The sequence below is a fragment of the Dromiciops gliroides genome, chromosome 2, assembly GCF_019393635.1.
Source record: "Dromiciops gliroides isolate mDroGli1 chromosome 2, mDroGli1.pri, whole genome shotgun sequence".
NCBI classification, from domain to species: domain Eukaryota; kingdom Metazoa; phylum Chordata; class Mammalia; order Microbiotheria; family Microbiotheriidae; genus Dromiciops; species Dromiciops gliroides.
The window spans coordinates 73706918-73721773 of NC_057862.1; the positions used below are offsets into that span (position 1 = coordinate 73706918).

General features: G+C 39.2%; 1 protein-coding gene across 1 annotated transcript in view; it reads left to right on the forward strand.

Annotated features, from left to right (window-relative positions):
• Nucleotides 1-14856, forward strand: part of LOC122744097 (dynamin binding protein) — a 123192-nt gene that overhangs the window by 19473 nt on the left and 88863 nt on the right. The window contains exon 2 of the mRNA XM_043989441.1: nucleotides 11515-11670. Within this exon, the coding sequence (XP_043845376.1) occupies nucleotides 11526-11670 (145 nt within the window). The 5' untranslated portion in view covers nucleotides 11515-11525. The remainder of the gene's footprint in view (nucleotides 1-11514; nucleotides 11671-14856) is intronic.

The following is a 14856-nucleotide window of genomic DNA, read 5'->3' on the forward strand; positions in this document are numbered from 1 at the left end:
TATGTAGTATAGCTTCAGATTTGGTATGGCTAGCCCACCTTCCTATGCATTTTTTAAATTAGTTTTTTAAAAATATTTTTGACCTTTTGTTTTTCCAGATGAATTTTGTTATTATTATTATTTTTTTGCAGGGCAGTGAGGGTTAAGTGACTTGCCCAGGGTCACATAGCTAGTTAAGTATCAAGTGTCTGAGGCTGGATTTGAACTCAGGTCCTCCTGAATCCAAGGCCAGTCCTTTATCCACTATGCCACCTAGCTGCCCCCTATTTTTTCTAGCTCTATAAAATAATTTTTAGGTAGTCTGATTGGTATGGCACTGAATAAGTAAATTAATTTAGGTAGAATTGTCATTTTTATTATATTAGCTCGGCCTATCCATGAGCAATTGATATTTTTCCAATTATTTAGATCTGATTTTATTTGTGTGAAAATTGTATTGTAATTGTGTTCATAGAGTTTCTGGGTTTGTCTTGGCAGGTCATTTTATTACCTTACTCTGCAAAAAAAAAGTGCCAGTAGAGTATTCTGTTTGACTTGCCCAGGAAAAGAAGGTTTTGACACCAAACTTGGGCAATTAATTAAAAGTGTTTATTTAGTACCTGTTATGTGCTTCAGGTAGTATGTGCTAGGAATGAAAGTTTAAAAAATGAAATTATTTGATCTCTGCTTGCAAAGAACATTCTAAAGGGGGAGAAAAGTATGTGAATAAATATATACAATGTAAATATAAAATGAATAAATACCACTAGTTAAAATGTAGTTTTAGAGGGGATAAGAACATTAGCAGGAAGGACTATAAAAGGCTTTGTGCAAAAGATGATGTCTTAGTGGAAGAAAAGGACTTCAAAACTAAGGTAAGGGGGGGAGGACATTTCATACTTGAAGAACAATCAGAGCATAAAGTTAAGGTTGGGAAAAGGACTAGGGCTAGTTTGGATGGCTAGCATCGAGGGGGAGAAGGCAGGGTAATGTCCAGTGATAGGAAGGTAGCAGGTTGTGTAGGGCTTTAAAAACTAAACTGTAGTGTTTGTTTATATTTCAGAGGCAATAGGAAGCAACTGGAATAGATTAAGGGGTTTCACTGTCAGATATGCCCCCTTAAGGAAAATTACTTTGGTAGTAATATATGGCAACAGTGTCAAACTCAAATAGAAATGGGGCTGCTAAACCATACATCAGGATCCCTTCTGGCAGCATTTTGACTTGGAAAACTACATATTAACATTATCTGTGTCCTTTTGTATTTTTCATTTAATATTTAATATCTTGGTACTTGGGAATGTTGTTGATCAGTGTGTCCTATGGGATACATACACCTCTCATGTATAGGATGTACTAGAGTGGTAAGAAACTTGAGGCAGGGAGTAAGATACGATAATTGATTGTATTTGTGGGGTGGAGAGTGAGAAGACTAGGATAATGCTGAAATTGTAAACCTGAGACACTGGAAGGATGGTGGTACCTTCAACAGAAATAGGGAAGCTTGGAATTGGGGAGAATTTGGGGAAATGATAGAGTTTTGGAGATGTTAAATTTGGGATATCTTTTCTAATAATATAAATCTGATAGGTAATTAGAAGATACAGAACATTGCCTTAATAAATGCTTGTTGACAGGGGCAGCTAGGTGACGCAGTGGATAAAGCACCAGCCCTGGATTCAGGAGTACCTGGGTTCAAATCCGGCCTCAGACACTTGACACTTACTAGCTGTGTGACCCTGGGCAAGTCACTTAACCCCCATGGCCCCCCCAAAAAAATGCTTGTTGATTTCTGATGAAAGGATGGTTTAATATAGACCATACTATGAAAAGCTTCTCCTGCCAGAGAGGTGAAAGCCCTGAAGAACAACAGACATATCTGAGAATTGTTAGTAAAATAGATATTTTCTCCTTCAAGGAGTTTTCTTAACTCCTTTCTCCATGTGAACACAATTGCAAACAACAAAGAAATGTATTTACAAATTAAATAATGCCAGTTTTCATCATATACCATTGCATGACTTTGACTCCCTCCTGCAACAGACTGGCAAGACCTTTACATGTCACATCTGTGACTCTTTCTATTTCTTGTATTGGATTCCTAAATATGTGAAAGGAATGTCTATGTTTAGAAAAACACTGGGAAGAAGTGGAATAAAGGATTATGTAAAAGAGTCATATCTCAATCCAGCCAGGCCAACCTGTAGTTTTTAGAAGCATGTGAGGATGAAAACAATGCACCCAAGAAGCAGAGCTAGTTCTAACAATGGCTCAGAAAGGCAGACTGATTAGATTAAGGTCCATGGGACAAAAAGTTTATTCAGTATTTTTTATTGTTGTTTCTCTGTGTGTATATGTGTGTGTTAAGAAAAAGTGGGGGTGGGGGTGTATGGTGTATGATGTTCTTTTTAGTTCCTTTTCTGAAAGCAAGCACTCAATACTATGGTGGCCCTAAGTCCAGATATCTGTATAACATTGTTTTTCTTTCATGTAGAATATTTGGTCTAAAATTTATTCCTGCTACTTATATATAAACTGCCCAGTACTAATTAACTACACCATGACAAAAATACAATTTGTTCTAGGCATAGATGAATGATTTATAGTTAGCTGAATAAGCTATAATTTTCAATTTAATGTACTAAGCCTGATAATTATATGAGCTAGTCAGATTATACATGAAGCTTTTTTAAAAAGAGCTACAGAAAATACATATATTTCATTATTTCTAATAAAACTTTATAAAAATTTTCCTCATCACATGGGTTCAATTTCTAACAATTTTACCTTTCTCTCCCTGACTTATCTGTGATTTAGTATTTAGAATGGTGCAAGTAGGAAATACAGTTTTGTGTCCATCCCTGTTACTACTGCCTTTGTTTATTTTATTTTTCTAAAGCACCTTTTATTGTCAGTTTCAGACCCTTGTTCATGTAGCAGAACATGGAACTACATATTAAGCTATTTGGTCTCAATGGAGTCAAAATTTTAGAGTAGGAGGCAGCTAGGTGGCTCAGTGGATAAAACACTGGCCTTAGATTTAGGAGGACCTGAGTTCGAATTCGGCCTCAGACACTTAACACTTACTAGTTTTGTGACCCTGGGCAAGTCACTTAATCCTCATTGCCCCACACACACAAAAAAAAGTTTAGCGTATATGGCCTCAGTAGGTTTAGCAGGAATGTGTATGCCTGCAGTCTTTGGAAATATATGGTATATCTATACCAAATAAAAGAGTCGTTGAAAAGTCTCTGAAGCTTCCTACCACTTTTTTTTTTTTACTCCTTCTCTGAAAGGAGATTTGGCATTTACATTGTTTTTTTTTTTTTTGGTGAGGCAATTGGGGTTAAGTGACTTGCCCAGGGTCACACAGCTAGTAAGTGTCTGAGGTTAGATTTGAACTCAGGTCCTCCTGAATCCAGGGCCGGTGCTTTATCCACTGTGCCATCTAGCTGCCCCTTTTAAAATTTATTATTTTTTTTTGGTGATGGCATTTACATTTTAAAAATTATTTCTTTGGAAAAGGACTTGACCATTTCAAACTGGCAGCAAGCCCCTGTGGGCATCCCAGAAGGAATGACTAGAAATAAAATTAGAGCCATAGAAATGGGTAAGAGGAAAAATTGTTCCAGCTAAGTTTGTGGGGCAAGAGAAGTCTAGAATTGGGAGCGCTATGCCTAGGAAACAAAGAAGTGAAAGGAACTAAGGTAGATCTTGTCCGTCCAATGACGTATTTTGGCAGATGGCAAATAGGAAGAAACTCTTCTCTAAGCTGGCGAATTTTCCAATAGGAAGATATAACTTTTTGGAAGGGAATCTTCAACTTTTAGAAAAGATTGTACCTGTTTGGTAAGTAATGTACAGGCAACTGAGGGCCCATTTTCATTTAAAAAGTATGTGGGGCAGCTAGGTGGCACAGTGGATAAAGCACCGGCCCTGGATTCAGGAGGACCTGAGTTCAAATCCGGCCTCAGACAATTGATACTTAGTAGCTGTGTGACCTTGGGCAAGTCACTTAACCCCCATTGCCCCGCCAAAAAAAGAAGAAGAAGTATGTGCAATAAGGAATATGAAAAGGAGGACTTGTCCCAATAAAAATGGTATCCCAAGAAGGAGTTTTCTATAATAGGGGCCTGGATAAGAAGGGGTATTCTGTGAATTTGTTCAGGCTAAATTGAGGAGAGGACAGGTCCTAAGGAGAGATCCTTCTGACTAGGGAGCTCATCTTACATATCCACAGGAGACTCCAGGCTTTTTTGGAGCTGGCTGGCAGTGACAACATAACTATTACAGTTTTAAGGAGCTGCCTGCTTCTGGGTGTCTGGGATGCGGAGTGAGGCCCAGGGAAAGACAGGTGGCAGGCAGTGAAATTCTAGATGGCGTTTGGTGGCTTTTCAGAGAACAAAATACCCCAAAGGTGATCGATAGAGTAGATGGGGAAGGTTTGTCCCTGATGTTTAGGGAGTAGTGCCAAAAGACCCCTCCTCCCGCCACCCTCAGTGCTGCCCCCTTCCCTCAGTGGTGCCTTTGTCAGTCCTCTCCTTCTGCTGCAGTCCTTCATGGTTCCTTCCCTCTCCCTGTTATCAAAACCTAATGTTGGGACAGCTGGGTGGCACAGTGGATAGAGCACTGGCCCTGGATTCAGGAGTACCTGAGTTCAAATTCTGCCTCAGACACTTAACACTTACTAGCTGTGTGACCCTGGGCAAGTTACTTAACCCCAATTGCCTTACCAAAAAAACCAAACCAAAACAAACAAACAAACAAAACCCAATGTTGACAAAAAAAAATAAAAACCTAATGTTAAGAAAGATGTGGTACCCTAAGCGATTACAACCATGAAGTATTTATGCCTTCTTAGGAGTTTCCTCTAACTATAGTTGTAGGATTCTGCTTGTAGGGAGGCTTGTTCTGGGCAGATACATACAGCTTTTCTGTGGGGGAGAATGCTGCCTTGGCCTTCCCACCTGTCCTCTGCTTTGGCTCTTCTTTGTCCTGCCCAAAGGGAGGTGGCTGAGCAGTTCCCATTAGCCACTGTAGTTGGTGCTTCTTAACACAGTGTTAGGGCCTTCACACATCCCAAGTGTGAATGATGACATGTCTCTTTTATTTTGTTGTAGCACCCAGAGATTGAGATGAATTTTATGATATTATCTGGGGGATGCAGCCATTGAGGCTCAGCTTCCTGACCTTGCACATGAACCACTTCATTTATAGAAGTCTTGAGATATTTTGTAACTGTAGCAACCTTCTGTTGTATTCCCTGGGGATTCTATACGAAGTCTGGGAGAGCAGGAAGTCACTGGTAATAAACATGGGTTGAACCATATTCTCCCTTATGCTTAAGCCGTTTCCCAGGATAGAAATAAGATTCTCAGATTTTTCCAGGCTACAACAATCCTGGCTAATATACTTGGTCAGTGTTCGTAAGAGTAGATAGCAAACACCATTTGTTCCAAACAGATGACTTGAGGCTCAATAAATACTTTTTTAGAACAGTTATCAATTTAATGTGATGTTTCCTGAGGGATACCTTCTACAAAAGTCTGGGGGCTTTATAAGGAAGAAAATAAATTCCTGCCTAAACCTAGTATGCTGCAATGGTTTGTAAAAAGGTAAGCCCTCGGGGCAGCTAGGTGGCGCAGTGGACAGAGCACCAGCCCTGGAGTCAGGAGTACCTGAGTTCAAATCTGGCCTCAGACACTTAACACTTGCTAGCTGTGTGACCCTGGGCAAGTCACTTAACCCCAATTGCCTCACTAAAAAAAAAAAAAAAAAAAGGTAAGCCCCTGGGGCAGCTAGGTGGAGCACCAGCCCTGGATTCAGGAGTACCTGAGTTCAAATCTGGCCTCAGACACTTAACACTTACTAGCTGTGTGACCCTGGGCAAGTCACTTAACCCCAATTGCCTCACTTAAAAAAAAAAAAAAGTAAGCCCTGTGTAAAAATAGTTATTTTAATAATATCCCAGTTACTTGGAGGTAAGACTTGGGATAATTTCAACCCTTCAGAACTCTGTCAAGAAGTAAGCCAAAAAAAACAAAAAAAACCCACCACAAACAAAAAACCCAAAACTTCTCTAAGGAGCTGAAATAACTTTCACTGCCCTGTGAAAGTTACTTCAAGGGGCAGCTAGGTGGTACAGTGGATAGAGCACCGGCCCTGGAGTCAGGAGTACCTGAGTTCAAATCCGGCCTCAGACACTTAACACTTACTAGCTGTGTGACCCTGTTAAGCCCAATTGCCTCACTAAAAAAAAAAAAAAAAAGAAAGTTACTTCAAACACTGAAGTCTTGCTCTTTCTCCTCTTAAAAGACCTTTAGGATCACTCTTAAAGCCCTGTTTGCTTTTATTTATATAAAAGTATTTTGAAACTTGTTTGTTTGGTAACAAGTAGAATTATAGAGGTAAACTAGAAGAAAGTGAGGTTATTAGAAGTAAACTCATTTACAAATAATTTTGATAAGAAATAAGGAGAGACAGGAACAAATAGGAACAAAAATGCCATCAGAATTTGCAGTACACTAGTACATCTTCATATTATGAAATGTAAAATGGATCATTTTGATTACATTAAATTAAAAAGGTTTTGTACAAACAGAAGCAATGCAGATAAGATTAGAAGGAAGGCAGAAAGCTGGGAAACAATTTTTACAGTTAGTGTTTCTGATAAAGGCCTCATTTTTCACATATATAGAGAACTGAATCAACTTTATAAGAATACAAGTCATTGCCCAATTGAGATGGTCAAAGGATATGAATAGGCAGTTTTCAGATGAAGAAAAGCTATCTGTAGCTATGAAAAAATGTTCTCAATCGCAATTTTTTTTTTCTTTGCGGGGCAATGAGGGTTAAGTGACTTGCCCAGGGTTACACAGCTTGTAAGTGTCAAGTGTCTGAGGCCAGATTTGAACTCAGGTCCTCCTGAATCCAGGGCCGGTGCTCTATCTACTGCGCCACCTAGCTGCCCCTTCTCAATCACTATTGATTAGAGAAATGCAAATTAAAATTACTCTGAGGTACCACCTCACACCTATCAGATTGGCTAATATGACAAAAAAGGCAAAAAATAAATGTTGGAGAAGATGTCAAAAAATTGGAACACTAAAGCATTGTTGGTGGAGTTGTGAACATGATCCATCAATTCTGGAGAGCAATTTGGAACTATGCCCAAAGGGCTATGGGACTGTGCATACCCTTTGACCCAGCAACACCACTACTAGGTCTATATCCCAAAGAGATCATAAAAAAGGAAAAAGGATCCACATGTACAAAAATATTTATAGCTGCTCTTTTTGTGGTGGCAAAGAATTGGAAATTGGGGGGATGCCTATCAATTGGGGAACGGCTGAACAAGTTGTGGTATATGAATGTAATGGAATACTATTGTCCCATAAGAAATGATGAGAAGGGCAGCTAGGTGGCATAGTGAATAAAGCACTGGCCTTGGATTCAGGAGGACCTGAGTTCAAATTTGACCTCAGACATATGATACTTACTAGCTGTGTGACCCTGGGCAAGTCACTTAACCCTCATTGCCTAGTAAAAACAACAATAACAACAAACAAATAAAAAAGAGAGAGAAATGATGAGAAAGCATATTTCAGAAAAACCTGTGTGATGAAATAATGGGATTTTGCAGATATGCAAAGACCCACCTGGAGATTAATCTAGACTGATTGAATCAAGTGAGAGTGATTGACTGCTGATTAGCCTACTTCAAGTTAACTGGATTGTAATCACACCTGGCTATCCCTTAAGAAGGTATTGTTCTCAGAAGCTAGACTGTGAACTCAACTTGAGAACACCTTCAAAACCTATGGATTTGGATGACGCCAACCAATCAGCTTGAAGCAGTGTGTAAGGACTGCCTCTGTTCCAGACCTATGAAAAGCTTCCACAATCAGCTTGCTGGAGAGTTCCTGATTAAAGCAGGGTCCTGGAGGAGGACTTGAGGAAGAACCGAACCAGCCTGGAACTCTAGGCTAGATAGACCTTTTCTTAGCTTTCTGAACTCCATGTTAATACCTGTATGCTTTTATAAATGTTTAATGCCCAAAGACTGGTGCTGAAGCTTCTAATTTAAGGTGACCACAATTTAGATTTTAAACATCACACCTGGAAAGACTTAAATGGACTGATGCTGAGTGAAGTAAGCAGAACCAGGAGAACATTTTATGCAGTATCAGCAACATTGTGTGATGATGTGATAGACTTCTCAGCAGTACAATGATCCAAAATAATTCCAAATGACTCATGATGGGAAATGCTCTCCACATTCAGAAAAAGAACTGTTAAATCTGAATGCAGATTGAATCATACTATTTTTTACTTTTTTTGTTTTTTGAGGGTTTTCCCCTTTTGTTCTGATTCTTCTTTCATAACATGACTAATGTGAAAATGTTTAATGTGATTATATATATATATATATAAAACCTATATTTACTTGCCATTTTGGGGAGGGGGGAGGGAGAAAAATTTGGAACTCAATCTTATAAAAACAAATGTTGAAAACTATCTTTACATGTAACTGGAAAAAATACTATAAAAAAAGAAAGCAAGAATGTGAATAAAACATTTTAGAAAGATTTCCATCAAATTTACTAAAATAAACCATGTTTTGACACTGCAAGCTTTCAAGTTTCAAAAGGTTTCAAGTATCTGGAAAATCCTCTTATGCCAGATAAATGTAATAATGTGTTGAATTTATAGATGCTTGCAAAAATGGCATTTTCTGTATCTAATTGTAGTTTATATAGTTAATAGGAAATGTGTTGGTGGAGGAGAAAGCAGGGAGATGAGGGAAATATTTCTCATAGCTCCTTTCTTCCTCTTCCTACTGGGATTTAAAGTCAAAGATAATAAAACAAGTTTTCTTTCCATTCTGAAATTTCCTTTTTAAAAAATTCAATATTTTATTTTTCCCCAATCATATATAGAAACAATTTCAACCTTTTTTGGAAAAATTTTGAGTTCCACATTCTCTTTCTCTGTCCCCTTCTTCCTTCCCTCATTGAGAAGGCAAGCAATTTGACATAGGCTATACCTGTGCAGTCATACAAAACATTTTCCGTGTAAGTCATGCTATGAAAGAAAACATAGACAAAACCCCAAGAAAAATAAAGGAAAGGAAAAGTATGCTTTGATCCGCATTCAGATTCTATCAGTTCTTTCTCTGGAGATGGGTAGCATTTTTCATCACAAGTCCTTCAGAATTGTTGTTTATCATTGTATTGCTGAGAATAGCTAAGTTATTCACAGTTGATCATATGGTATTGCTTTTACTATATATAATGTTCTTCTGGTTCTGCTCATTTCACCTTGCATCAGTTTATATAAGTCTTTCCAGGTTTTTCTGAGAGCATCTTGCTAATCATTTCTTATAGTACAGTAATATTCCATCACAATCATATATAGCAGCTTGTTCAGCCATTCTCCAATTGATGGACATACCCTTAATTTTCAATTCTTTGCCACTAAAAGAGCTACTATAAATCTTTTTGTACTTAGAAGTCCTTTTTCTTTTAAAAATTTATTTTTGGGGCAGCTAGGTGGCTCAGTGGATAGAGCACCGGCCCTGGAGTCAGGAGTACCTGAGTTCAAATCCGGTCTCAGACACTTAATACTTACTAGCTGTGTGACCCTGGGCAAGTCACTTAACCCCAATTGCCTCACCAAAATAAATAAATAAATAAAAATTTTATTTTTTATTTTTTAAAATCTCTTTGGGATACAGACCTGGTAGTGGTGTTGTGTTGCTTGGTCAAAGGGTATATGTGGTTTTATAGTCCTTTGGATTTAGTTCCAAATTGCTTTCTAGAATGGTTGAATCAGTATACAACTCTACCAACAGTGCATTAGTGTCTTAATTTTTCCAAATCACCTCCAACATTTGTCATTTTCCTTTTCTGTCATATTAGCCAATCTTTTTTTTTTTCTTTTTGAGGCAGTTGGGGTTAAGTGACTTGCCCAGAGTCACAGAGCTAGTAAGTGTTAAGTGTCTGAGGCTAGATCTGAACTCAGGTCCTCCTGAATCCAAGGCTGGTGCTCTATCCACTGTGCCACGTAGCTGCCCCTACACACTTTTTACTCATACCTAAAACACACTAGGATGCAAGACCCTATATGTTCTTGTAATCTCTGTAAAGTATTTTCTATCTGCATAGCATTTTCTTGACCATTTCCTAGTTCTTTTTTTTTAAAGGTTCAGTTACTTGAGTGGAGTCTGAGGCAACATGTAAGTAGGTCACTTAGCAAGTATTTTTCAAGTGCTTACTGTGTGTGAGGCTATGCTAAGTGGAAAGGATGCAAAGAAAGTAAAAAAACCCAAAAAACATGATCCCCTTCCTGAAGGAGCTTACAGTCTAATGGAGAAGACAGTTTGTAAACAACAATAATAATAACTAGAAGCCAACATTTATATAGCATTTACTATGTGTCAAGAACTGCACTAAGTTCTTTACAACTATTATCTTGTTTGATCCTCCTAACAACTTTGGGAAGTGGGTGCTATTATTATCTCCATTTTAAAGAGGAGGAGACTGAGGCAAACAAAGATTAAGTGAACTGCCCAGAGTCCTACAGCTAAGTAAGTCTCTGAGGTTGCATTTGAACTCAGTTCTTCCATACTCCAGCTCCAGTACTCTATTCATTGCACCATCTGGCTGCCAATTCTGTGCATACAAGATATGTTTATAGTGGAAATTCTTCCCTTGTTCAGAGGGAAGGCATTAGCATTGAAGGGGACAAGGAAAACCTTCCTACAGAAGTGTGAGTTTAAAAGGAAGTTTATGAGTTTAAGGTTTATGAATTTAAATGAGTTTAAAAGGCAGCCAAGTAAGACATGAGGTTGAAATGAGGAGAGAGCACTCCAGGTATGGGAGATATTCAGTAACAAGACACAGGGTCAAGAGATGGAATATCAAATGTGAGGGACAGCAAGGGGGCTAATGTAGCTGAATCAATAGAGTACACAGAAGAGAGTAAAGTGTAAGACTAGAAGGGCAGGAAGGGACCAAATTATGAAGGGCTTTACGAGGTAGACTCAAGATTTTCTGTTTGATTGTGCACTTAATAGGGAGCCACTGAAGTTTATTGAGTAGAGGGGCTGACACAGATTTGCACTTTATAGAGATCACGAGTTTGGGGAGTGGTGGGAAACAGAGAGGATCTTCTGTATGTATACATAGAAGGGGTCCTACTTCTGCTTTTCTAAATTGCTTTATTCTATGAACCACTTCTGGCACAGTACAAACCTACATTTCCTAACAGGTATCTCTTCAAACTCTGTTGTGTTTTGAGCATCTATTTCCTGCCTACTTTACAAAAGCAGTCAGAATCAAATGAGCAAAAGCACTCTGGCAATGCAAATGATCTAGTAAGAATCAGCCTTGTTATTATGGATATACCTCAAAATAGGACAATGGGATCCCCAAATTTCCTTGACTAATTCTTGGACTAACTATGTTATCTGAAGGTGGTTTTGTTTCTGTGATCTTTCTGGTTTCCAACAGGACTGTTTTTCTATCCTTTTAGGTTTCTAAGCCATGGAACCTGGCACAGTGGTTCGTGCTATTTTTGATTTCTGCCCAAGTGTATCAGAGGAACTGCCCCTATTTGTAGGAGATGTCATTGAGGTGCTGGCAGTAGTGGATGAATTTTGGCTCTTTGGAAAGAAAGAGAATGTTACAGGTAAGAAGTTGGCCACTTACTCACCATTATACAAAATGGGTCTAACTCTTTTCCAGATTATAATTTAAAGTGGAAAAAAGCTCAGAAATGGACATTAGCACCCTAGATTCTCTTTTTTTTTTTTTTGTGGGGCAATGAGGGTAAAGTGACTTGCAAGTGTCAAGTGTCTGAGGCCGGATTTGAACTCTGGTCCTCCTGAATCCAAAGCCAGTACTTTATCCACTGTGCCACCTAGCTGCCCCCAGCACCCTATATTCTTATAGCACTTCCTTTATTTGCACAGAAGATTCTATGAGAGGCAGCATTATTTAGGGAAAAAGTGCTAGCTCTCAAGTCAGAGGAATGGGATTAAAATCCCATTTCTGATAAAGTAATTTAACCCCTCTGGACCTTAGGGGTTGAGGTAGATGGCTTCTGTGGATCCTTACAGCTCTAAATATGTGAGCCTTTATGTCAGGGAGGATAAAACTCTTGTGTGGTCTATATCCATCTTTTATCATTGTCGATGACTTAACTTTTATCTTTTTTTTTTTTTTTGGCAGGGCAATGAGGGTTAAGTGACTTTCCCAGAGTCACACAACCAGTAAGTGTCAGGTGTCTGAGGCTGGATTTGAACTCAGGTTCTCCTGAGTTGGTACTTTATCCACTGCGCTACCTAGTTGCCCGTCAGCTTTTGTCTTTAAGGAGCAGTTTGAGACCATTAGTTGCCAACTGCCTCCCCTATCCTTAACCTCATTCATCCTTACCTCTTTATTCCTTCTCATTTGCCATGAATTCTTTACCTTCAGTAGTCAGTCCTAACTGCTTTTCTTTTCAAAATCTGAATCACTTTTCTCCTCAGAACCTGATCTCAGATTTGGAAGGAACCCCAAAGGCTTTCCAGAAAGTGCAAGTCTAATCCACACCTAGATAAGAACCTATTTTATAACATAATCAACAGATGACCATATAGCTTTTTTTTTAAAGGCTTCTAGCAAAAAATTAAAAAAATAAATTAAAAAAAATAAAGGCTTCTAGTGAGAGAGAACCCACTACTTGTTTTTTGGGGTTTTTTTAGTGAGGCAATTGGGGTTAAGTGACTTGCCCAGGGTCACACAGCTAGTAAGTGTTAAGCGTCTGAGGCCGGATTTGAACTCAGGTACTCCTGACTCCAGGACCGGTGCTCTATCCACTACGCCACCTAGCTGCCCCGAACCCACTACTTGTTAAGAGATTCCATTTCACATTGGATAGATCTGATTGAGGAAATTTGTCTGTTTACCAAGCCTAAATGGGTCCATGAGAATAAGCCTAATCCTTCTTTCATTGTGCCAGCCCTTCAGATATTTGAAGACAGCTAATGTATTCTCCATAAGATCTAGACAATCTTAGTTCCTTCAATTAGTCTCCTTCTGGCATGGATTTTAGGCCTTGAACTCTCCTGAGTGCCCTCTTCTGGATGCTCTCCAATTAAATGTTTTTCCTAAAATGTTATGGCCAGGACTGAACATAGCATTCCAGATATGGTCTAACCAGGGTGCAGAGTACAGTGGTACTTTCAACTCTCTAGTCTTGGACACTGCCTCTTTTAATGAAGCCAGAATACACTCTTGTCCTATAAATGCTCTATGACTTTCTACTGCCGTTTACATCAAACAGCACCTCTTAACTATAATCATAAAGGTCCTTTGTTTATCTTTGCTCATGCCCTCATCTCCTAAAATAATCTAGTTTTCTTTTATTCTAGTCAGACTGACTTGTTTTTTATTCATGCTGATCATTCCTTGTAGACTGACATTTAGCCTGTCTTTGCTTAAAGTTACCTTCCCTTCTAGAAGTAGCTTCTTAGTTTCCATTTACCAGGTTGTATTTATTACTCCTATAAAAATCAGATTGGGGGCAACTAGGTGGCACAGTGGATAAACACTGGCCCTGGATTCAGGAGGACCTGAGTTCAAATGCAGCCTCAGACACTTGACACTTACTAGCTGTGTGACCCTGGACCAGTCACTTAACCCCAATTGCCCTCCCCGCAAAAATCAGATTGGATGTTTCAGAAAGTCCTCATTAGGCTATACTTAATAGGTATATATTTTCATCTGAATAATTAACCTTGTATATATTTTTCTTTCCATCAGTCTTGTTTAGAGTAGATTTTTAAGTCCTTGAAGATAGACCCCTTGTCTTCTGTGTTATGTACTTACCCTATCCCTCCAAATGCCATGTGGCAAGTAAAACTATATGTGGTTGCCCTATAATTGTCCCAAGTGTTAAGGAATTTAGCTGGTATTTATAGTATATTTGTTACTTAGAAATTAGAGGCTACTGCACCAGTTTGGGGCATTAAGCATTTATTAAAGCATATTAAATATTAGTAAAGAGAGTGCACATGGCTCTGAAAGATAGGAAAGCTGCATCTGCTCTCACCAAGTTCCCAGGCCAAGGAGAGAGATCATTGAGCATAAGCTCTCTGAGGGAAGGGGCAGAGCCCACCCTTACACACTGCTTAAAGCTAATTGGCTGGGGCAGCTAGGTGGCACAGTGGATAAAGCACCGGTTCTGGATTCAGGAGGACCTGAGTTCAAATCCGGCCTCAGACACTTGACACTTACTAGCTGTGTGATCCTGGGTAAGTCACTTAACCCCCATTGCCCCCGCCAAAAAAAAAAAAAAAGCTAATTGGCTAGTATCATTCAAATCTATTGGTTCACTGGATTTGAGGGTGGTTTGGCGCAGTCGTGCTAATGTCAGAGCCCAGGGCACAGATCCTCAGGCAGGAACAAGGCTTTCAGGTTGGTGTGGTTTTGAGTGAGGTAACTTCCTGACTTTGGGCTGGCCTTAAGGAAGGTCAGGCCAGGCTCTCTCAGCGGGGGGCCTCTGGGAATCCCCAAACCCCGTTATTTTCTTTTTCTTTTTTTTTTTAGCGAGGCAATGGGGGTTAAGTGACTTGCCCAGGGTCACACAGCTAGTAAGTGTTAAGTGTCTGAGGCCAGATTTGAACTTAGGTCCTCCTGACTCCAGGGCGGGTGCTCTATCCACTGCGCCACCTAGCTGCCCCACCCCGTTATTTTCTTACAGCCCACAGTGTCAGATACCAGCAGATACTCAGTAATTGTTTTATGTTAAAATCTATACATAGTTTCAGGGGAAAAGCTTCATGTGTTTTCGTATGTCTTTCAGAAAAAAAAGGGTATACCTGAAGTTTTT